Source organism: Phalacrocorax carbo, chromosome 6 (assembly GCF_963921805.1).
Source record: "Phalacrocorax carbo chromosome 6, bPhaCar2.1, whole genome shotgun sequence".
Taxonomy (NCBI): Eukaryota; Metazoa; Chordata; class Aves; order Suliformes; family Phalacrocoracidae; genus Phalacrocorax; species Phalacrocorax carbo.
Window position 1 is genome coordinate 1,725,552 of NC_087518.1, and position 22,314 is coordinate 1,747,865.

At 44.5% G+C, this 22,314-nt stretch overlaps 1 protein-coding gene across 2 annotated transcripts in view; it reads right to left on the reverse strand.

Annotated features, from left to right (window-relative positions):
* Positions 1 to 22,314, reverse strand: part of GRM7 (glutamate metabotropic receptor 7) — a 308,776-nt gene that overhangs the window by 98,988 nt on the left and 187,474 nt on the right. For both annotated transcript variants that reach the window (XM_064453417.1, XM_064453416.1), the window contains exons 5-6: positions 20,111 to 20,251; positions 4,953 to 5,153 (exon numbers count right to left, since the gene is read on the reverse strand). In XM_064453417.1, the coding sequence (XP_064309487.1) occupies positions 4,953 to 5,153; positions 20,111 to 20,251 (342 nt within the window). The remainder of the gene's footprint in view (positions 1 to 4,952; positions 5,154 to 20,110; positions 20,252 to 22,314) is intronic.

A 22,314-nucleotide genomic window follows, 5' to 3' on the forward strand; every position in this document is an offset into this window, starting at 1 on the left:
ATCCGAGGGCTGTACCAGGGCAGGAAGTTTTCTCTTTGCATCTTTAACCAGGGCCCCAGGGAAGCAGCAGACCTCCCTCAGAAGTGTTCTGCATATTGGGCCTTCTGTTCCCTTCAGAAAAGAGTCTCCTACCACTATAACCCGTCTTTTTTTCTTTATGGAAGCATAAAGAAAATAAAGAAATATTTAATTGTCACTATAGATTAATATAGCCAGAATAGCTTTACAGTGAAAACACTTAAAGTGACTAAGAAGAAATGGCTGTAATTCCTAGGCTTCTTCAGAAAGTCAGCACAAATGGGATTTAGCTAATCACAACTCTATAAAAAGTTATATATTATTAGTGAAGCTTGGTTTCGTCAGAGCTGACAAAAAAATGCAATCGAAAAGTTAGGAGCTCAAGTGAGGCTCCCAAACTGCAACACAGACCTCTGCGATTCCCCACATCCTGACAAAACCCCAGCATGAACACGAAGAAGTGTCCACGTCTGCATGTCCCGAGGCAGACTGAGAGCAGGTGCCATCGTCACAGCCATGACAAAGTCAACAGTGCCAAGGCAAAATCTGCTCCCTTGAAGTCTTCTGCAGGCTGAGGAGAAGCAACCAAGAGCATGTCTACGGCCACCTTCATGGACCATTGGGAACGTTGCCCAGAACCCTCCTGGCTAAGCCATGGCCACCCCACCACGGTGCATGGGGCAAAGCCAAGCCTCTACATCCCCCAGCCGGGCACCCAGCGCAAGTTTGCGGCAGACGGTGCAAGCAGGACCCCCATTCCCTGCCTGAGCATTGGGCAGTGAACAAAAGGGTCAATAAGCAGAAGGCCTACGTGAAGGATAAGTGCTGTTATGGACCTAAAAGGTCCTAAAGTGAGAATGTGTCAGGAATCATCACTCAAAAATGTGCCGTTTCTGTGTTTTACAGGAGGAAGAAAACTTTTTGTAGGTTACTGCTAATTGTTGCTTTGCGTAGCTGCATACAGACAGCTTTTAAACACTGACATTTAAAATAATCCTTAAGATAAGTGGATGGACTTGGTTGCTATAGGGCTGGAGACTCCACAGCAACACTGGGCGATACAGCATTGTCTGCTGGGTCACCTCCAGAGGCCCCTAAAGGGACATGGACCTTGTGCATGGATATGGGTACTTGGTGGTCAGTAGTAACCCCCTGTTGCTATTTTCAGGTACTTAGCCTGTTATGTGTTAAAATTATATAGAAAAAAAAAAGCTGTGAAAAGTCTGGGACCTGCAGGGAAGATGAATATCTATAGAAACATAAAGAACTGATGAAGTCAGGTCCTAAGTCAAGCAGAGTCGTCCCGTTTCCTGACTTTGAAACCGGAGTAATTGGACTCCCGGCCAAGGATCTGCTTAGTAAGTGCAAGCTTTCTTTAACCTTCATGTGGGCTCTGGCGCATGCTTTGGTGCTCTTTTGGTACCACCTGTCTGTAGGGACCTGTCCTGTTTTAAATTGCTACAGCATTTCAGTCTCTGCTTCCGACTGAAGTTCCTTTTTGCACTTATGAAAATAATAAGTAGTAATATGTCAAAACTTCATTACAGAAAGGAAACACTATTTTAAAAATGATCCCTATTGTTATTTGACTTCTTGATCTTCTCATTAAAACATACAGTTGTTTTGTTGTTTTTTGGATAATTTAGGATTTATATTCCTTCTATTAAGATTTACGAGAATTTTGCTCAGCCCCAGCAGGCACTTCAGAAACTGAGTGTTAGCCTCAAGATTGCAGCTTCTTGCTCATTCAGAGGCTATGACAATTTAATTCATCCTCCGTTCCCAGCAAATAGGCTGCCTTCTCACTACACAGACGCAGAGTACATGACACCCTCTCACCTGCAGGATGCATTAAAAAAAGAGACATGATCTGAGTTTGTAGGACTTCGCTCTCTTAATCACCACAAGATGAGAAACGAATTAATAGAAGGACAGGGTGCCAGACAGGTGTAACTAGCTAAAGGTGTTTATTATTCAGTTCACGTTACTGCAGTTTGAGGACCTGAAGGTTTCGTAGGAACAGAATCTTTAGCTTTTTCACTGGCAAAAATACAACTGCTTTGCACTTCGAGATTTTCAGAATCTCACTGCAAGAACACTTGGGGTTTTAAGTTTTCCATATTTTGGGCCTTTGTGTTCTCAAGGTAGTGTGATGATATCAAAATTCATACTGAGCTCCGAGTACAAATCCATTCTCTCTTCATTCAGGCAGAAGAGCTCAAGCAACGCTTTAACGTCATTACCTTTGCAAGGAAGAAAAGACTCCAAGAGCAGGTACAGACAGGATGATTTCAACTGCACGGTGACAAGGAGATCTATTACATGCAAAGAGGATCTCAAGCTCATGGGCTCAGGATGCTTGAAAATGGGCTACTTTTTTTCTCTCTGGCACGCAGTTTGGACAAAGCCCTCCCACTGCTCTACTTTCTGGTTTTCCTACAAATTTAGGTAGAAGACCGGGAGAACAGGATTTTGAGCAGACTAAAAATTGCTTCCCAAGTCCTACCCTTCATGGGATGGAGTTGCACGGCTGCACTGGTGACTCAGGGAAGGGCACGTTACGATCAAGGCTAAAACCAAGAGCGCTGACACAAGCCCAGCAGTGCTCTCCCCTGCCCCTGCCCTCCCAGCCATGACAGGATGGCCGAGGAACATGTAGCCACCAGCACCCGTGTCCCAGGGGCTCCGGGGCTTTATTGGCAGGAATATGCACCCAAACCAGCCTCTCTCATTGCTTCTTCCACTCCCTCATCCCTCTGTGTTTTTCAAGGCTGGCCTCACCTGTTTGGTGAGTTATATGATGGTGGTTTATACTGCTGCCGCTTGGAAGACTGAACCAATCTGCAGCAATTATGGGAATTTACTTTTATATAACACCGAGAAGAAACTGGCTTCAGAGCATCTTTCTATAGCAAGGGGAACCAGCCCCAGGAGGGCTGCAGCTGAACACAGAGCCTGGGCACACAAACACACGTGCAGTTATGCACTATGAATATTACAAGAAAAAGCTAGACTCTGCCCCGGGATAATGAACCTTAAAAAGGAATTAGTTATTTTCCCATGGAAAATGCTGGCACCCAGATAGACAAGAGAAATTATAAAGGTTTAAAGCTTTTGTCACCATTCTCCTTCCCATGCTAAAAAGCAAACCACTACTTCAGGCCCTGTGCTGGACATGAGTTCCATGTATATAAGCAAAGAAAAACACCATATGGAGTGTAGATCTAGCACAAACAGAGGAAAAATAAAAGTCATATTTTAAAAGCCTGGCCAAGGAAACACAAATAAGGAAATTGAAGTTGGTGCAAACCAATTCTTGGAGATGGACAGCAGGCAACATTAGCTGGACACCCAGTTTTTCATAAATTATTTCTCAGCTCTATTAAAATGATTATATGACCATTCACTATCTTTATACGCAAGAACTGCCAGGAGGTGACCATGTATGAGCTGCTCTAGTACTAAAATGGCCCAAGTGCAATACCGTACACGAATGCTGTGCTACTACTGCAGGAGCTTTGTCCTTTACAATTAACCTTCCAAAATGAGGAAAGTAGAACTCTCCAGACCTCCTCAGATCAGTCACCTCCAAATTTGCTCCTGGCTGTAGTTAACACAACTTACTTCAAGGAAAGAAATTAAAACCTCCTCATATTCACCTTGTCGTTTATAAGATGATTTATACAGAAAAGAAAAATATCCTTGGTACCAATGTCCAAGCTTGACCATGAAATACCATCTGTGTTCCTACCTTTAAATCTCTCAGGGCTTATTGACTATGTGTGGGCTTTGTTAAGTTTATTAATAAAGTGTTTTTTAGTAGATCACAGCAGGGAACACCTCGCTGGGCTGCCCAACGAGAACCTGAAGCTTATGCAAACCCCTCCTCGGAGGCAGCGACAGCCCTGGCTGCCTCACACATTTCAAAAGGGTATTTTTTCAGTACTTGCCTAAATCTGTTATAAATACGGATCTGGAGGTCTAACTTTTGGATCCTGGTTAAATCTTAGGTCTCTCTCTTATACACAGCTAGGGCAAGAGCAGCAAGACCTCCCGGTAAGTGCTTTAGCAAGGTTTATGAAGGGGAAATAACATTAGGTGGCTGTAATGCTACCTGCTGCAAGCGATCTGCTCTGGTGCCTCCGGGCTGCTTGCAGGAGAACGTTTGTTAATGAAACTAATAAAATTAGAGTAAAACATATAAAGGTAAGGAACTTTTGCTGATATTCATACACTGCAACGAAGACAATAATACACGAAAGCTCATTGTACTGGATGAAACAGAGGGCTGATATTACAACCCTCGCTGCCATGCTTGGGAAGCATAGGTGGATAGATGATAAGCAAAGAGAAAATTCTCCCATCCACATTCTCAGGATATTCTGTCGCCCCTGAAGTCTCATTAGAAGAAGAACGAAGGTTGCAGTAACTACTCTGCCTAAACCACTTAGTTCTGGTTCTGCAAGCGGACCTGGCCCTTTAGCTGTCCTCGCCCTTCTCCTGAGCATGCAGCTAAGCTGGGTTCAGGGTACCAGAGTTTCATCCAGTTAGTTTTCGCCAAGTACAGGAAACAATAAAGAGGAAAAATGATGTGTTAAGCTAACAAAATTCTGGGGTTTCAACAGTCATATTCAGTCAGAGACAAGCTCAGGCTTTTACCCAGCTATTCCTCCCATAGGAAATCAGTCTTCTGGAAGATACCCTAAAACAGCAGCAGTGATTTCTGTCTTCGGACAGCAGTAGCCTATTTGCCTTAGCTAAAACATGATGTTTTCAAATAGTTACTAAATAAACATGGTCTTATGCCACAAACTCTAGCGAAATAATAAAAAAATCTTGATCTGCATTGAATAAAAAAAAAAAAAAAGAAGCAAAATCAAGCGGGAAGAAGCCACAGGGGTTAATACGCTACGGAAGAAGCAGTCTCAGCTCACCGTTGAAGTTAACGCTGCGTATGTACTTGAGCAGCTTTTTGCCTCCCGCGTGCTCCATCTCGGGACAGACCCCCGGGTAGTCGGCACAGAGGTCCTTGTTCATGTGGTGGAGCGCGTGCGCCATGGCATACACAGCGTCGATCACAAACTGGACCTTCCCCTCCTGCTCGTAGTGGGAGTCTTTGCCAATTCTCTCCTGTCCTGCACATCAAAAACACACGCACACACAGAGGGACAGTAAGGAACAGTATTTTCCTGGTATCAAATACAAACGAAACCTCCTGGAGCACATTTAAAGAACTGTATGTTTTAGTCAATGCAATAAACGACAAACCAAACCTCCTTTCTTGGTAGTAGAATCACCAACACATATTCTTGCAAGTTATTCTGCCATAATCCAGAGAAACAAATCCTACCATAATCGCAAACTTGAAACTCTAACCTACTGGGACCATCTTAGAGAAAGAAAACACCAGACTCCTTATGCTCCCAAAGTACGTCTTTGGAAGAAGAAAGCATTTAAAATAAAGCACAGCTGGTATTTTAAAGCCTGATGGTTTGTTCTGTTGCAAATCCCAGTCTCTAATTGAAAGCCAGAGCCTGATTGCGGGAAGAAAGGATCACTTGAGATGCAACCGAAGGGGCGCTCCAGAGAACCGAGCGAACGTGCCTGCTACTAACGTCACCTCGGGAAGCTCAGTATGTCTGCATTAACTACGCACCCCCCTTCTCGCCAACCTGTAGAGACTGAAACATCCCTCAGAATCCACTGATTGCCCTTAAAATATTTTAGCAGGCGAGAACTTAAGGAGATCAAACACTTAATGTCATCCCAACTGCGACGGGGGGAAAGCAGTGCTTTGAAAGGCATTCCTTCATCACTGCAGTGCCCAGCGTGTCAGAAACTACAGACCCTCTGCCTCAGAGATCCTCTCATCTGACAGGCCAAGTCATAAAAAGCTTGAGAGAAGGGAGGCACTTTGCAGATGGAAAACTGGAGCACAGAAATGAAACCGCAGAGCCAAGAGAACTCAATAGCGGTGATAAGGAAGGTGAATGTAAATATTTTATGTGGCAGGTTCGTGCCTTAACCGTTCTGCCTCTCAGACCTGAAATGAACAGGTGACCTGGTAACGTGACTGTAAAACCAAGCAATAAGGCGGCCTTCTTGCTTTTATGGTTGCGTGAACTGATAACTGGGTGCCTCTGCAATTAAGCCGCAAACCAAACCGAATTTACGTGCCTTAAAGCAAGGCACAACAGGTTAAGAATCAGGAATTTGGATTTTCTTTTTTCCCCCTGAAATTGTCCACTAACTTCTTGTTTTACCTTGGCCAGGTAACACCTGCCTGATTCAATCTGTCCAGCTGCAAAATGTGTGATTATACTTACCTATCTCACCGGGGTTTCATGAAACGTAATTACTGCCTGTGAAGTGTTCTGAGCTTCATCGATGAAAGCAGCAGAAATGCAATCTATTGTTTTCCAAGAGTGGCAACGCCACATCCCACTTGTGCCGCCTGCAGCACTTCACTTCTTTCTAACCTCACGTTGGTCTTGATCACGGTCCTGCAGTACCTGCAGGTCTGGGTACGGCCAGGAGCTCCAAGAAACCAGCCCTCAGAGTCATCTTGCAAATATTTTAGAGACCTTCCATCAAAGGAAATGTTCAGTTGGAAGATACAAGTGGGGAAAATTCCTTTGTTAACATCCTTAATTAGAAATAGGGATGAGTGAATTTAAATTAGCTGGTTGATACAACTAAGGAAAGGAAATCGAGCTAATGACTGTGAGAACTAATTTTTAACAGAAGCAAGGAGTCCGTTTGCCTGTTGCTGCTCAGCTAACATGTTTGCATCCCTCCCTCCTGCGCTAATGAGCAGCAGCTTTACCGGCACCAGACCCTGCTGCCCAGAGCCAGCCCGAGCCTCCTCCCTCCGCAGCAGCACCAGCCTTGCAGAAAGCCATCGTCAGGGAGCAGCCCAGGTCTTCTCCTACCTGACTTCCCCTGGAGCACTATCAGGCTGAATCATTTGCTAGCCAGCCTATGAGCAAGGTTTTTCAAGATTGGTTTGGGGATTTTTTTTTGGCTCATAAAAGACAGGTACCGCGGAGCTGCAGTCCCCTCCTGCAAGTCACGCTCGGGAAAGAGATCCAGACAGTTTGCAATAAATTCTGCTTGTACGTCTCACTCCTTCTCCTACCCTCGAAGTGGCTTCATCTAGAAAGTTTACATGGTTCTGGTGCTGGCAGCTCTTTTGATAAATACATATACATCACACTCTCTCTTTCAATAAATGTATATATTACATACAAATATTTCAATATTAAATGTAAGTTCAAAGTATAATTATTAAACATATTATAATGAATATATTTATATAAATATATGTAAAATATACACACACTTCTGTATACATAAACAGTGTGTATATATACACACGGAGTATGTAACCCAACAATATGGTTCCCAATCCAACAGTGAGGATGTAGTTAACACCCAATGATGTCAATTAACTTGTTACAAGTCAACAAGGTCTAGCAAAAATCCCACTTTTTATCATTACTGCACTATAACAGCTTATTTTCTATATTTGATCAATCACAGAATCATAAAATCATTAAGGTTGGAAAAGACCTCTCAGATCATCAAGTCCAACCGCCAAACACCACAGGCCGCCTACACCATGTCCTGAAATGCCACATCTACACATTTTTTGAGCCGCCCCCACCCCCCAGGGACGGTGACTCCCCCACCTCTCTGGGCAGCCTGTGCCAAAGTCTGACCACTCTTGCAGCAAAGAAATTTTCCCTAATATCCAACCTAAACCTCCCTGGGTGCAGTCTGAGGCCATTTCCTCTCGTCTTATCACTTGTTACTTGGGAGAAGAGACCGACTGAAAGGTTAGACACCCAGAAGAGGACCTGACCTACATGACCAAGTACCCATCAGTCCCAAACAATCCTTTTTCTTCTTTGAGCGGAGCGGTGGTGAACCAGAATTACGAATCAGCACAGAGAGATCACCATCTTCTTACAGAAATTCTACAAGCACAAAGAATGTCTCGATACAGCCACAAGTGATTTGCTTGAATATAAGAAAAGACATAATCCCCCTGTAGGAGCATATTGAATTGTCTACACTTTTCCCCCTTTTTTGTTCCTCTCTCTAATTACCAAGCTGCACCATTGATGTCTGATCCACTCAGCCCATGAATTATGTTTGAGATACCCTCTATGAAAGCCCCTCAATTTTAACTCTCAGCTAGACTGGAAACATTGAAATTCTGCAAATAACTCCGCAGGGTAAGAGAGCTTCCAGACTGTGAAGATCCACATACTGTCCTTTTCATTATTTCATTCCCCTCTCATTGATTACAGAACTTATTACATTTCTAGGCCTTGACAAGGAAAATGCTTTTAAGTGGTTTCAGCTCAGCCTCATAACCAAATTAGCAATGCAATACAAATGCATGCCAAGGGAAGGGAATCTGGGATTGAAATGCTGCACACAAACACTACTGATTAGGCATATTACGTTCCAGAAGCACGGTTGGCCAAATGCACAGCAGAAAGAAAGTGAAGTGAAGCAGAAAGCAGTGAAGTTATCTGTTAAAGGAACCTGAGCAAGACCTACTTAAAAAACTAAGAGCCATGTTAACAGTGTCCAAGTATGAAAATAATAGAGAGTTGAAAAACCTAATATAATTTCCAGTGACAAGAATGTTTTCCCCTACTCAAAATAGCCATTTAGTTGAGTATTAAATATCGTGAATTTGTGTAAAGTCCAGATATGGAGTCAAATGTAACTACCCGCCCAGAAAACATGCATGAATTTATACAATTAGAACAAGAGTGTGCAAATCTTTCACATAACAGAGCTTGGGCTACCTTTTAAAAAGGCTATTGCAATTAGACCTTTAGCCCAAATTTGAACTAGCAAAGAACCCTCAAAGCAATTACCATATTTTACTTATGTCAAATTCTCTTCAGACTTCGATGCTAAAAATAAGAAAATATCCAAACTAATGGGCCTAACTGAACAGAGTGTTCCCTCAAGTTTACATCAAACTATCATCATAACAACCCAGTGAGCAGCAAATCAGGCCCAAAGTCCTTTTGCAGACAGGGGCAAAACTAATCGATTTTATTTCCAACTTCACCATTACTGTGGCAAATATTTTTGCCCTCTTAGATTTAGCTGAAGAAGCCAAGCAGAAAGCTTTACCGCGTGCTTCAGGAATAGCTCCTGTATATATGGGTGTATACAAATTCAATTATTAATTATTCCTGGAAGAGAAGGAAGCCCACAGGAGTCATTATCTTCCTCCAGATAAAAGCAGCAATACCGGTGCTGCCTGCGCCTCCTGGCAAAGGAGAAGTCTTGAATCCCCAGCCCAGCCACGTCAGGACATCGTGGGGGTCTCAGGGGAGTGAAGCCTGGCGCAAGAGAAAGAACCAGCAGGTGAACTCAGGTGCTGGGTGCAGCAAGAAACCGTGCAACCCTCTGTGCTGTCAGGAGACACCAGAAAGCACAGAAGGTAAACATAAGCCCCATTTGCACCGCGATGTGCCAATCTTCTGTCCTTCTTACATGCCCCTCTTCTTTAGAGGTTGTTTCTTTCTTTTTTTTTTTAACTTGGTGATCTTCAGGAGCCATGCAATAACATTATTTCCTTCGGCAATAAAGTAGCTGATGCTCGAGACATGCACACAAAATGATTTCTAGAGAATGCACTTTTGTACCATGGATTTGAAATGGAGTACCTTGGGATGTCAGGAGAAGGATGAAACACAAAAGCAATTTATTGACATGAGCATTTTTTGCTTCCAAAAGATCTATTTGAAGGTGATGACAAATAATTTAACCTCACTTCCTACTAGAGTCTCAAGTGCTCATCATCATGATTCCTCAGAGACTGAGCAGCTAGGTCTCTTGCTTCAGGCGAATCTTCACAAGAGGAAAATACTGCAACAAAGAGAGGGAAAAAAATAAAGCCCCAAACCCAGAGCAGCGAGAATACAGAGAGAGAAAGAAGCCCTCTTGTACAATCTCCTTCAGACGGCAGAGGAATCCAGTGCAAGTTTAAGAACTCCTGGACAGACTTTTTGCATCTCCTTAAAGGTGATGCTTAATACCTCCTTGTATGGAAAAGGAGCTGACATCATCATTTTTCACGTTACATTTTCTCAACGTCTCTCCTTCGGTTGATTTTTCTGGACTCGTCGTTGATCATCACATAATGTAGGGGATATGTCATGAAGTATAACTAGTGTTGTGAGGATAATTTCTATGGCATAGAATTCAGACAGATATCAAAATCCCACTTCATTGGTGCTTACATTAGATGAATTCAGACATCGGTTCAGTCTCTGAAAGATTAAACACATTTTCAAAGGAACTTACATAATAGTACTGCTGAGAACCCGGTGATAGTCATCATTAACAAGAGATTTAATTTAAAGATTGCAGAATGCTCACAGTATCAAACAAGCAGCTATTATTTGTACAAGTTAGAATTCAGCAGCTGGTTAAGTGCTGACAGAAAAATATATACTCTTCATCCATCTCCGGCATATTTAGCATCATTAGAAACCTGATGCCTGTGAGCAAAGAGACATCCATGATACAACAGCTACAATTATTAGTCTATAACTGTGTAAGTGCCCATACATGCTATTTCCTAACACCACCAAAGCTTCCTCCAGCTACACACAGTGCAGAGAGCTCAGCCTGTGCAGCTGCAACGGCTGTACTCATGGCACTCCAGAAACGTGCACAATAGCACAAAACAAACAGATCCATCTTTAATAGACACGCACATACGTCCAGGGCTCTCCAGCATAAGATCAGAGCTCTTACTCCTCGGATAGTCGCTCATGGTATAGACACTAGTGTACACACAGAGGGTGCAAAGTCTGAAGGCTTCTCCAAATAAGCTCTTTACTTGAAAGTAGCTGAGTACTAAGAGCTTGAGGAAAAACTAACAATAAGCTAGAGTAAATATTGTAATTCAAACAAGAGGAGTATGACAATCAGGCCTCTCTGCAATATAATCCATGTATTGTCATTTTACAAAGAAATACAAGATCCAGTAATACAGCTATGTAGTTACTGCCAGCCATCCAGCCCATCCTAATTCAGAAGATCTCATTAGAGACAAAGGCCTTTATCTCAAGACCATCAATCCAATCCCCATGGATTTTCTTGGGGAAAGCAGATGAACTTTCAAGTGTCTACTGCTAACAAAAGAAGAACGTCCTGTGCCAGGATAAAATTTCAGCCTAGACATCATCTCCTCCCCGCTACGGCGAGCCGGCAGAGCCAGGGCAGTGGCACAGCCCAGGAGGGGCAGAGCACCCGCCTCCCTAATGCTGGTGCATGCCACGGCTGCCTTATTTCTGATGGCTAGAGAAACCTCTCCCCGCTCTTCTCTGCAACCTTCAGCATCAGCATAGCTCTGCAGCCTTCTGCAACTCCGATGAAGAGAGATAACATCATACTGCACAACAGATTTGGTCTGGAAATCAGACCAATTGTTCTATGCCAGTAACAAGCAGGGAAGCCTTTTTCAACTAGAAATGCTTTTTATTCTGACATTGGTATACACTCGACCGACAGTCAGATACCTGCAACAGTCAATATACAGAGACAGAGATACAGCTGTACTGAGTGACTCTGGTACCACCACCAAAACCCACAGAAAGCAGATGCAGTCAGCTTTAACTACACCTAATCAGCTAATATTCTCTAGTCAAACCTTGGAAACCAGGCTTTTACAATGCCTCACAATGTATTCCTCATCGAGGAGAGCAAAATAAATTCCTGTGCTGTAACTGGTCCTCACTCGTAACTATTAAAGTAAACACAAAAAGGAGCATAGAGCAGCAGAAAGTCCTGCTGAAAACTCGCTATTCCAATACCAGAAACAACAATTTTACGTAGTAAAGATCATAATAATAATTCAGCAGTTTACAGAGAGCCTTGATGCAATGAGCTTTGGGACGCTACACCCACTTCCATCTGTCAGACAACTTTTTTTTTCCTCAATTACACTGATTCAACCCACCGTAACAGTTTATGGTTTCAGGTGTGTACATGTATTTAAGGGAATAGATTTGAGATTAGAAAACTGACGTGATTTTCTTACTTGAGATGTTTTCTGCACATTAAACATTCCTATTAACACATAATTAACAGGTCTTATTTATATTCCAGTGCTAAAGTACTACAATCAGGACCAGGCTAGCCCACACTGATGTAAACGACAGACACTTTACAGCTTTATATTAGAATCACAGAATCATTAAGGTTGGAAAAGACCTCTCGGATCATCAAGTCCAACCCCCAACCCAACACCCCCAGGCCTCCTAAACATGTCCCCAGGTGCCACGTCTACACGTCTTTTGAGCCCCCCCCAGGGACGGTGACTGCCCCACCTCTCTGGGCAGCCCGTGCCAGGCTAACATGCAAATGAAGAAAGCTTCCTGTAGCAACAACTGCCAGTGAAGCCAGGGATCAAACAAATGTATAGAAGCAGCAAATGTATAGTAGACTAGAAGGCCTAAACTGGAGCTTTCTTTACGTTTGAGCAGACTTGGGTAAAAATGCAGTTTGCAGATAGAGGAATATGTATGTAAATAGCAAGAAGACAGTCACGGGGCTTTGTTGGCCAACCACGCTGGCAATCTAGAAATATAAGCAATTCCAAGAAATGCATTTCTGAAAGATAACAGAGTTTAGAAATCCATACAACTGTTTTACCTTAAGAATAAACTCTTCAAGGTTGGTTTAATGTTGGTTGAACCAACCATTCCAGGGTTCGTTTAGGAATTTCAGGTGTGTATATATATATTTTGAAGTACTACAGAGCTAAATGAGATTAACTTTTTGAAATGAAAGCTTAGAGCTCATTAAGCTACAATGCATACTTGCACAATTTGGTATTATTTGGAAAAGAATTTGTTTAGGAAGAGTTGCATGTAGCCAGTCAACTTGCAAGCCAGTCCGTAACGTGGTTCGCTTGCTCCTAAACTGTGCACATCACATTTTTCTGAAAAGAAAGTCAGCTTTTCTTTCTCATGGGTGTTAACATTGATATGCTTAGGCAGCCTGAAGCTCGTTGAAGTATTTACAAAATAAGATGTAATACACTCTAGCAAGAGAGCAGAGAACTGAAATCCTGGGTTTCAAATTAAAGTCAAACATTGGCTGACCATGCACCCTCACGTAAACCTTAGTCTCTCTGAGCTATGGCTACAGCTGTAATGGCCCAGAGGAGTTAGATGAGTCACCCAAAGATGAGCTGGACTTGGCAAAAGGCAGTTTATTGGGGAGCATATTGTTTAATTCATGAGATGCATCTTGGATTTCTTCCCTCCCCCACAAACATTGCAATTTGAGAGGGAGCGTGTAACCTAAGTCGCAGACAACTTCAAGGACAATCACCATCAGAAAGAAAAGAAAAAGCAGAAGTTGTCAATGGAAACGTTACAAAAATACCAATCAGCCACTTGCTAGCAAGGAAACAGTATGTAGGTGTCTGAGAAAGAAGGGAGGAAGAGGCAGGTCACACTAGCAAAGCAGGAAAACGACTACCTAGACCACTTACGTATCTGCATCGGAGCACAGGATGTAATTGAGAAGATAAATTTCCCATCATGGTCTGCCCTTTAACCTTATTCGTAGCTTGCAGGGCAAGCAAAAGAAGATAAATCTCAGTCTTTACCTTTTCTGCAGTGAAATATTGTATACCTTCACACACATGCATTAACACACATTTTATACCTCAGAGCCCGGAGGAGAAAATGCACAGAGCAATCTCTGTAACACGAGCGAACCAGAAGCTTTTTTGGTCCTGCCTCTGTCATCAATCACACCCCACAAAATCCACCCTGAGTCACAGGCACGTCAATCCTGCTGTGTCCGGTGGCAGCTGAGAAAGGGTATCCGAGCTGGGTACTTGACATAAAGCGAATTATGTTACAATTTGCATACAGGATTCATGACAGCCAGCCTTATGTTAAGTATTTCTGGATGTCAGCACCTTGACTAAACACCGCTTAGGACTAGGCTACAGTTTAGAACTACTGCCTAGGAAGGACTTCTTACAGATGATGAGAGTGGGCATTAACAAAAGGACTTGGTTGGGTAGAAAGATCTAATATCATTGTCCAAGATTTGGAAAAAAAATTAAGAAACAACCAGAAAAACATGCTCCGTTTTTTTCCCCAAACTTGTCTGTACAAAAAAAATCCCAAAACAGTAAGAAGGACAGCAACAAAGCCTGGGTTTCCACCTCCACAGCCTTAGGTGCTCAACCACAGAGCTTACACATCAGTCAACTTGTCTTTGCATTATGCACAGAGGTACTAATGTTTCCCCACCTTTATGAAGCACAGCTGCAGAAAAAAATCATCCTGATGCACAGAAAATGGAGCGATAACTAATGGAGCTGACTGCACCGCTCAGCCCCGGCGTAGCTTCGGAAAGGCGTTTCGAGGTCCGCTCACATTGAGCACGCCACACCAAGAGAGAAGCTTTTTCAAGCTGCAGATTCTTGGACAAAATCAAAAATACATCGTGGATGGTTTGGACCCTCCTAAACCTGCTCTTTCTGAGGAATTCTCGATATTTGCTGCAGGAGCCAGACGCAGCGATACCCGCAAGCCTTACCACGAACGGGAAGCGGGTGCTGAGGAGAGCCGGGAGCCGCGGGCAGCTCTCTGGTGGAGCCCCGGTTCCACCCGTGCATCGTTTGTATAAACCTGCCATCGTGAACCTCGAGCAGCGCTGGAGAGGGAGCACCGCCTGCGCTCCCTGCCCTCAACACCGTCAGTGAGAATCAGTCTAAATTTAGCCCCTCTTCCTGACATGATTTATATGGCGCTGTGAGCAGTTCAGGTCTTCTGACGCCCTCAAGTCCAATAGATATTCATCCTAATGAATACCACAAAGCTGTTCTCATAAAAAGTGAATCATGCACACCATGGCTGCTGGCATTTGTTTAAAAAAATGCTTTAGATATTGGCCATCTGCCATTAAGTTGCTTGAAACATCTCAGACAATTTATTTTTTCCTGAGATGAGGAATTTTGATAACATTTTGAAAATTATTTTTCGTTCCATAGTAAATGGCACTTTGCTAATCCATTAATGCACTATATCACTTGTTGTAGTCAAATTATAAATACAATTCTGATATCCTTAGGCTCTGCTATTTGCTACATCTTTTGTTCATTAGTTTTCTTTCCCTAGCATATGGCTTCATAGCACAAGCCATCTTGATTGCTGGTGAAAAAAGAGACAGGCTATCGCTATTAGCTTCCTTATCTATAAAAAAAAAACCAAAAAACCCCCCCAAAAAAACCAACAACAAAAATCCCAGCTACTAGTTTCATTTTAAGCCAAACCACCGATAATTAAATGGTATGCCAAAATTATCTGGGCTGTCTTCCCCCACCCCTCCTTTCCCATGGTCGTGAAACATGGGTATCCAGACCTGGGCTCCCAGCATTTTGGATACGTGATGTATTTCTCAGAAGCACCGTTTGACTGGAGACAACCCCGACCCAGGCAGGCTGTACTGGATCTTCCCCCTTCAAAGGGTAAATCCCCTCCTGCAAAAAGTTGTTCCAGGAAATTCTGAAGGAAGCATGGCACACTCGGCACAACTGTGTTAACCTGGATGTTTGTATTTTACAACTATTCCTTTGCTACCTTAACTTTCTCCTTTACTAAATGGAAATCTGACCTTTTCTTCCCTGCCCACCAAGAGCTGTGCCCAAAGCAGGCTGAGGTGCAAGGCCAGGCATTCAGCAACCTGGTACCACGCCTGATGCACATCAGAGCACGAGCTGCTCCCTCCCCAGCTTTAGAAGCAAGTGTGTGTATACACACATATGCAAATTACTGCCTTTTTTGAATTATTATTTTTACCCAAGACACCTCTGTCCTTTGCTGGCTTTTAATCCTACCTTGTAACATTCCCAGATGAGATAAACTCAGTCCTTAGAATAGCCTTTCCTGATTGATGCTCCTCATGTTTTAGAAGGGATTTGGCCTTTTTGAGCCACCAAATATCGCCCAGTAAAATCCTGCTGATGGGCCGAGCCCCCTCACAGCATTGTCCCTCCACCACACCCCCTCCTCTTCCTCCAGCCTTCCACAGGGACCCGACAAAGGCCAGGGCTCAGAGGTGCCCCGGGACGGCGGGTGCAGGAGTTCACCCCGCACGGCACATGACTTCGCTCACAGCACCAGCACCACCGCACGAGGTGCTCCTTACTGTGCTACGCAGAGAGGTTTCAGGGGGGTCCTGACACAGCTCCTGCCCTCTAAAGACTCCACACCACCCAGGAAGGGGAATCTGGGTCCCTTTGAGGTGTTTCTTCTTGTTCCAATTTAAATTCTAAGCGCAACAGTCCCTTCTTTTACAAACCCTTTCGCTGAATTTCTGTCACTTCAGCTCACAGGGAGCTTTCTCCCAGCATTTTCTTTAGAGCAAGTCATTGCCTGAGCCATCATCTGGGCTATTCCTTCAGAGTGATTGCACCTGCAGATAATTAGAAAAGCTCTCCGAGTAATCTACATTCTGATAAATGACATCCAAGGTGACATCACCCTTATATCTCTTCCTTAAGCCTCCTTGAGCGTAAGGCTATCTGAATTAAAAGCTATGTTTAATAAGTGAAAACAGTCAAGTGTTGCAATTTCCTTTTCGGGCAGTGGTACAAGCCAAGGAGACGGGTCTTTAAAAACGCCGGCGCTCTTGGTGCAGCTCTTGGTGCCTCCGTGTGCTCAGAGTCCTTGCATTTCTCTTTGGCTTACGCCTCTTTCTGCCACAGGTGAGTGCAGGTGCTTCTGAAGGAGCGGGACATATCCCACCCCCACTGGTGGAGGTGGTCCTGCTGGAACTGGGAGCACCCACGGGGCGACGGCGCTGATGGTTGCTGTTAGCAGAGCAACCTGCGGGGCCGTGGGGCCGTGCAACCCCGTTAAATATTTCAATAATCGCTTTGAAACTCCTGAACAACCTGGTTCACGACAATATATACAAAGAAGCTTGTTTTGCCATGCGTTATTTCTAACTCCCTAAATCTGGCAATGTTAGTTCAATGTGGTTTTGCACAGGAAGATACCTTCAGCTGAGCTCACAGTCGAAGCCCAGACCCCATCCCTGCACGTAACGCGACGTGGGCAGAGCTTTCGGCACGGCTCCCTTTGCAGCGTCACGGCTACGAACCACACTGCTAGTCTCTTCTGCAAAGACAGTTGTTCTCGTCTGTTAATCCTTCCCTGTAAAAGCTCATTTTTACCGTAATGCATGGAACCGCAAACTACATTTTCCCCAAAGCATTCCTACATTAACCTGACGTGGCCTGTAACGACCGAATGGAATCTCTCTAATATTCTCAAATGCAAGCAGCGAGAAGTAAAACAATGACCCGTCTAAAGCCAGTGCTTGTTCCGATCAGGCGGCTTCAGTGACTGCATTGGACTCCCCGCGCAGTCGGGTGGAGCGCCCTCAGGAGCAGACCCCAGCGTCCCTGGGGACGCGACCCCAGGGCCCGGGCAAGCACGGAAGGCAGCGCCGGCCGAAGCGACGGCACTCACGGCGTGAGGCACCGATCCTTCTCTGGGCAAAAGCGCGGGGCTCGGCTGTTCGTGCCGCACGCACCGCTCTGAAACGGCCCGCGGCCCCGTACCGCGCCAGCAGACGCTACCTGCACAGCGGCACAGGCGCCCTCGGCAGCAGTACAACTTAGCAGCGCTGGATCGTGCCCTGAACCGTGCCAAAACAAGGCGATCGCTAGAAACAGCGTTATCAATTAATGTGTTGTATTCAATCTCATCTAGAAATACGGTGGGGCGGGCTCAATGTATTTTCATTTTCTCGTTCTATGTCCTACCCACCCCAATCAGGGAAGATTTGTCACGCTTAAATAAATGTAACTGACGTTAATGTAGAAGTTCTGCATATAGAAATAGTTCAGAAAGTTGTGATACGAAAAGGTAAGCTGCCCGCAGGGTGCCTTCCTGGAGAAGCTTTTCTTCTTGATTGCAGTCTGCGGCCGCGAGCGCCGAGCTGCTCCCTGCTACGTGCGAGCGTCTCGATTTGGAGCACGAGCCCTCCCACACCTCATGCCGGTGCTCAGGAGCACTATTGCTGTCAGGAACCGATGGCCTGTAGCCGAGTACCTCGCTGCATTACAAATTACCAATCAAATTTTAAAATAATGATGATGATCATTCATAATATTATTACATCAGTGGGACATTAAGACTCTCATACTAGCAATATAATTCAAAGCTAATGCTTTTTCTGATGCACAATTTACTTCAGTTTGTAGAAGAAGGAAGGAAGATGTCAGGGCATGTCATTTGGTACAATATTGAGCTATAATGCGGTGTTTCGGTTTGATAGGGTAAGTTAGCCATCAAAAAATAAATGTTTCTGCTGAATCCATGCTGAGGGAAGGCAGAGCACTGTTTCTACGTTCATATCAGAAAGCACAGGCTGTGAGCAACTGCAATAAAATATGGCATAAACAATAAGGGTGATAAGACGCTTTTAGAAATTATCCTGAAGATCTTTCCCCAATTTTTAGTCAAATTCCAGCCTTTGGGGGAGATTCCAAAAGCCAAATTTAACCGCTGAGTATTCCCAGCGGTAACTGCACTGTTCCTATGCACAACCCTCCCACTCCCATCCACGAACTGAAACCGAAAGCAGATGATATGAAATACGGAAAGTTTTCACCAATTTTCAATCGAAGCAAAACATATCCTCCTATGAGCTAATTTCCTTTGATCAAAATTCAAGGCAGTTATTCAACATAACACATTTAAACTGCTGCTGTGAAAGATTAAAAGGAGAGGGAGGAAAGGCAAAGGGAGGCAAGGGCAAGGCGGATGTCAGGCTTTACCACCCGTATCGCAGAAGGGACCTTCTGGCTGAAGCTTATCCATGCGTTGGAGCAAATGCCCCAAGCCCACCCTACAGACGTTCACGCCACAAACACGGGCGCGCTAGGGGCCCGGCAGTTTGAGGGCAGACTCCCTCCATTTTTGAGTTTTAGAAATGTTTTCTCTAGACAGGTGCCCTCAATCTAATACCTTAATTCAGCAGCAGATCATTAAACTGGCAACGCTGCTATTGTCCCTGTGGATCACCTGGCAGCTCTTGGTCAGGCCCACGTCTGAATGACTCCAAGAACACGCGTCTCACCCATCATTTCCTTTGAAAATAAACTCTTCAAGTTTAGTGGGCTGTATCCCCCGCATCACGGCAGTGGTTGTGCTGAGAAGCGCATAGAGCAGTTAAAAACCAGATCGCCCCCACCATTACCTGGGCACCCCTGTGACTAAAAACAATTCCTTGGATCACCTCGTGGTCAGAAACAGGAATTCCTGGAAAATATGATATTTCAAATGGTGGGCAGCGCCTCACAAAAGGAAGAGAGGAGTGAATGAGGCAGCCACCAGAAAATAACAGAGGTCAAATAAGACGCTACTGAAGGTCAGGCACCTCGGTCACAAATGCAGACCGTGTTTTCCAGGTGACCGAGTTTGAGGCTGCAAAATTTATTTAACCCCAATTTCTTAAATTGCATCTGTGAGAACAAAAATCTGATCAACAATTTTGTGTGCTGCCTAGAATGAAAAGACATTTTGCTCTGTGCTAATAGTTTCCTACGGGTGCATTTCCCTCACAAGTTAAATTCAAACGCACAGGGTAGGTATATGGCCAGGGGCAGGTGGTGCCGTGACGTAGTAGGTGGCCAGTTTGTGATTTGCAGATGGGTGACAAGGCGTAACTTGTGGAAATATTCTCTATCTAAACCAAACGAAGAAGAGACCCCCAAGCCACCCTGCACCCAAACAGAAGTACTTCTGGCTCTCATGGAAAACACTGATGTTCCTGCTGGATAGACAGCCAGAAAAAGGGAGAAATGGGAGAATGTAATTTTTGACTCTTTCTGTCTCTCCTCCTGTCCTGCAAGGCTGATGCTGCTGTTCTGTTTTTTCTACAATCTACAAAAATTCAGTGTATTTTTTCAGTCTCTCTCCAGCCAAGCTTCCTCACATCACCTGTGCAGTCGTTCCACTGCAGCCCACGTCCAGCAGCACCAGGAGGGTGAAGTCAATGAAGTTACCTGTGCATTTACGGTCTGTGTCTTCCTTCTTTGACCCACTGATGGTTAACTTGCAGTTGAAGTTCTCCTCCCAGTACTCTGCAAACCACACGTTCCTTCTGTTGTTCTCCAGGGTGCGGGAGGTAAAATAGGCATCGAACCCTGGAGAAGGAGACAGGTAGAAAGCTGAGGTCTAGCTCATAGGGCACGGGAAGTACTGCAGCCTGAAAAACAAACTCTCGGTTTATATCTTCTTCAATACCCAGCACACAATCACCTCTCTACCCACACAAAAGGGCCGTGGAAAGAAGGGAAGTCCGTTGCATGCTTCATCTGATCAGCCGCATCCTGCAAGTAAATTACTCTGTTACTGGCTGCGAGGTAAAAAGCTCGGTAAGATATATATAAAACAGAGATGAATATAAAAAAAAAGAGTTATAAGCAAAAACTCATGGATTAGATACATACCAATAAGGAATGAAAATAAATTATATGGTGCAGCCGATATCCGCTGAGCTCGGTACAACTAATTTCGTAATTAACCTCTCCAGAGAAGGCACTTCCATCTGGCTAAGCTATCAGCGCACCTTATTCTTTTTGTAGCATGTATTTCCCCCTTAATTTCCTTTCGCAAAGGTACAAATAACAGTCAGAGAGTCGATCTAAGAGGTAGCTGTGAATCACCACGATTTACCGGACACGCTTGGATTAGACATCCCAAAGTGTGGGGGTGAAGGTGTCCTTAGACCTGTGAGATTCAGCTGGCTGCTGAAGCCATGCAGCCACAGCGAGCCCGCAGTGCTGCGAGGGTGAAGGTGACATACAGCTCCAGGGTTAAGATAACGGGGGGAAAATGATAATTCTTTAACAGCTGAGTTGAAGTGCAGTAAAGATATCCGACGGCCCTGAGCCGTCTCTTTCTCAAAACAGTCCTCTCTTCACCCAAAGAGACCATGTAATGACTATTGAATACTTCCATAGTTTCAAAGATTAAACATAGTTCATAGTTTTCACACAGCTCTTAACCATATTCTATCTCTCCGTAGCACCTCGCCAACTTGCCAGAAAATAAACATATCTTGCTTTAGCTTACTTTATTTTTTAGCAGAAACTTATATCGCTGTATAAATGTAAGTATATGTATGTACGTGTGTGTGTGTATATATATGTGTATGTACAACAATTAAAGAAGAGGTATATCTAAAGGCTCACAAACCAGGAAGGCAAATAAAAAAAGAATTAAAACTCTACAACAAAATTATACAGTTTATCAGATTCTGGTAACAAATTAGACCCGCCGCAGCGCAGGGATTTTCTCAATCAAGTTTTCAAATTCTGTAGTTCAAAACTGAGCCAAAGTCTTTTAACAGCTCAGGCAACATCCCTTCAAAAATCACGCTCCTTTGAATGGATTTTCCCCACAATACAGCGCAGAACTCTGAAACAAATCCTTGCTGTCCCAACAAGCAACGGTAGCTTTTGGGCCAAAAGGAGCTCCGCGTCGCTAACTGCCCTGGGCGCTACTGCCTCGCTTCGCCTGCTTAAGCACTCTTCCCCCCGTTGTTCTCCTTCAAAGGTGGGGTAACTCCACGGAGCCTAAGGAAACCTTCGTGCGTACAAATAATTGCAGCTCCATAGACAGATAACCTAAGAAACCTGCCCTTGGTCGCTGCAGCGACTGAAGGTCCCGCGCGAGCACGGTGTGACGGCAGGCTGGAGCCACCCCGTCCCAGCCGGGGCAGAGCTGCTCCGACAGGCACCGCCGTGGCCGCGGGGGCAGGGGCGAGCGGCGACCACCACCCTCCCACAATGACAATTCTATTCCTGTCCCCATACACTTTCGGTTTTGCTTGGCAATCAACAGGTTTGCTTAAGGACACATATATTAGTGCACGTCTACGCGCTCATACACGGTGTCTTTTGTCTTTTTTCTTGTCTTTTTTCTTTCTGTAGGCGACAGAAGCCGTATTCTCTCATCTGTGCAGAAGGAAGAGGACGTGGAGTGACACAGACAAGTATTCCTGGCACAGAACATGGAAAAGGTTTATCACCTCTGCACCAGAGGTGCCAGAAAACCAGACAATCATTGTTCCACCCCTTCAGCCAGGCTGTGGGCTCCCGGCAGCTGAAATCCCCGCTTAGTTTTACAGGCTTTCCCAAACCTGACAGTTCCTGAAGTAAAGGGGCCGTGCCCCTTCAGAGCGTTCTCTCAGACTTACAACAGG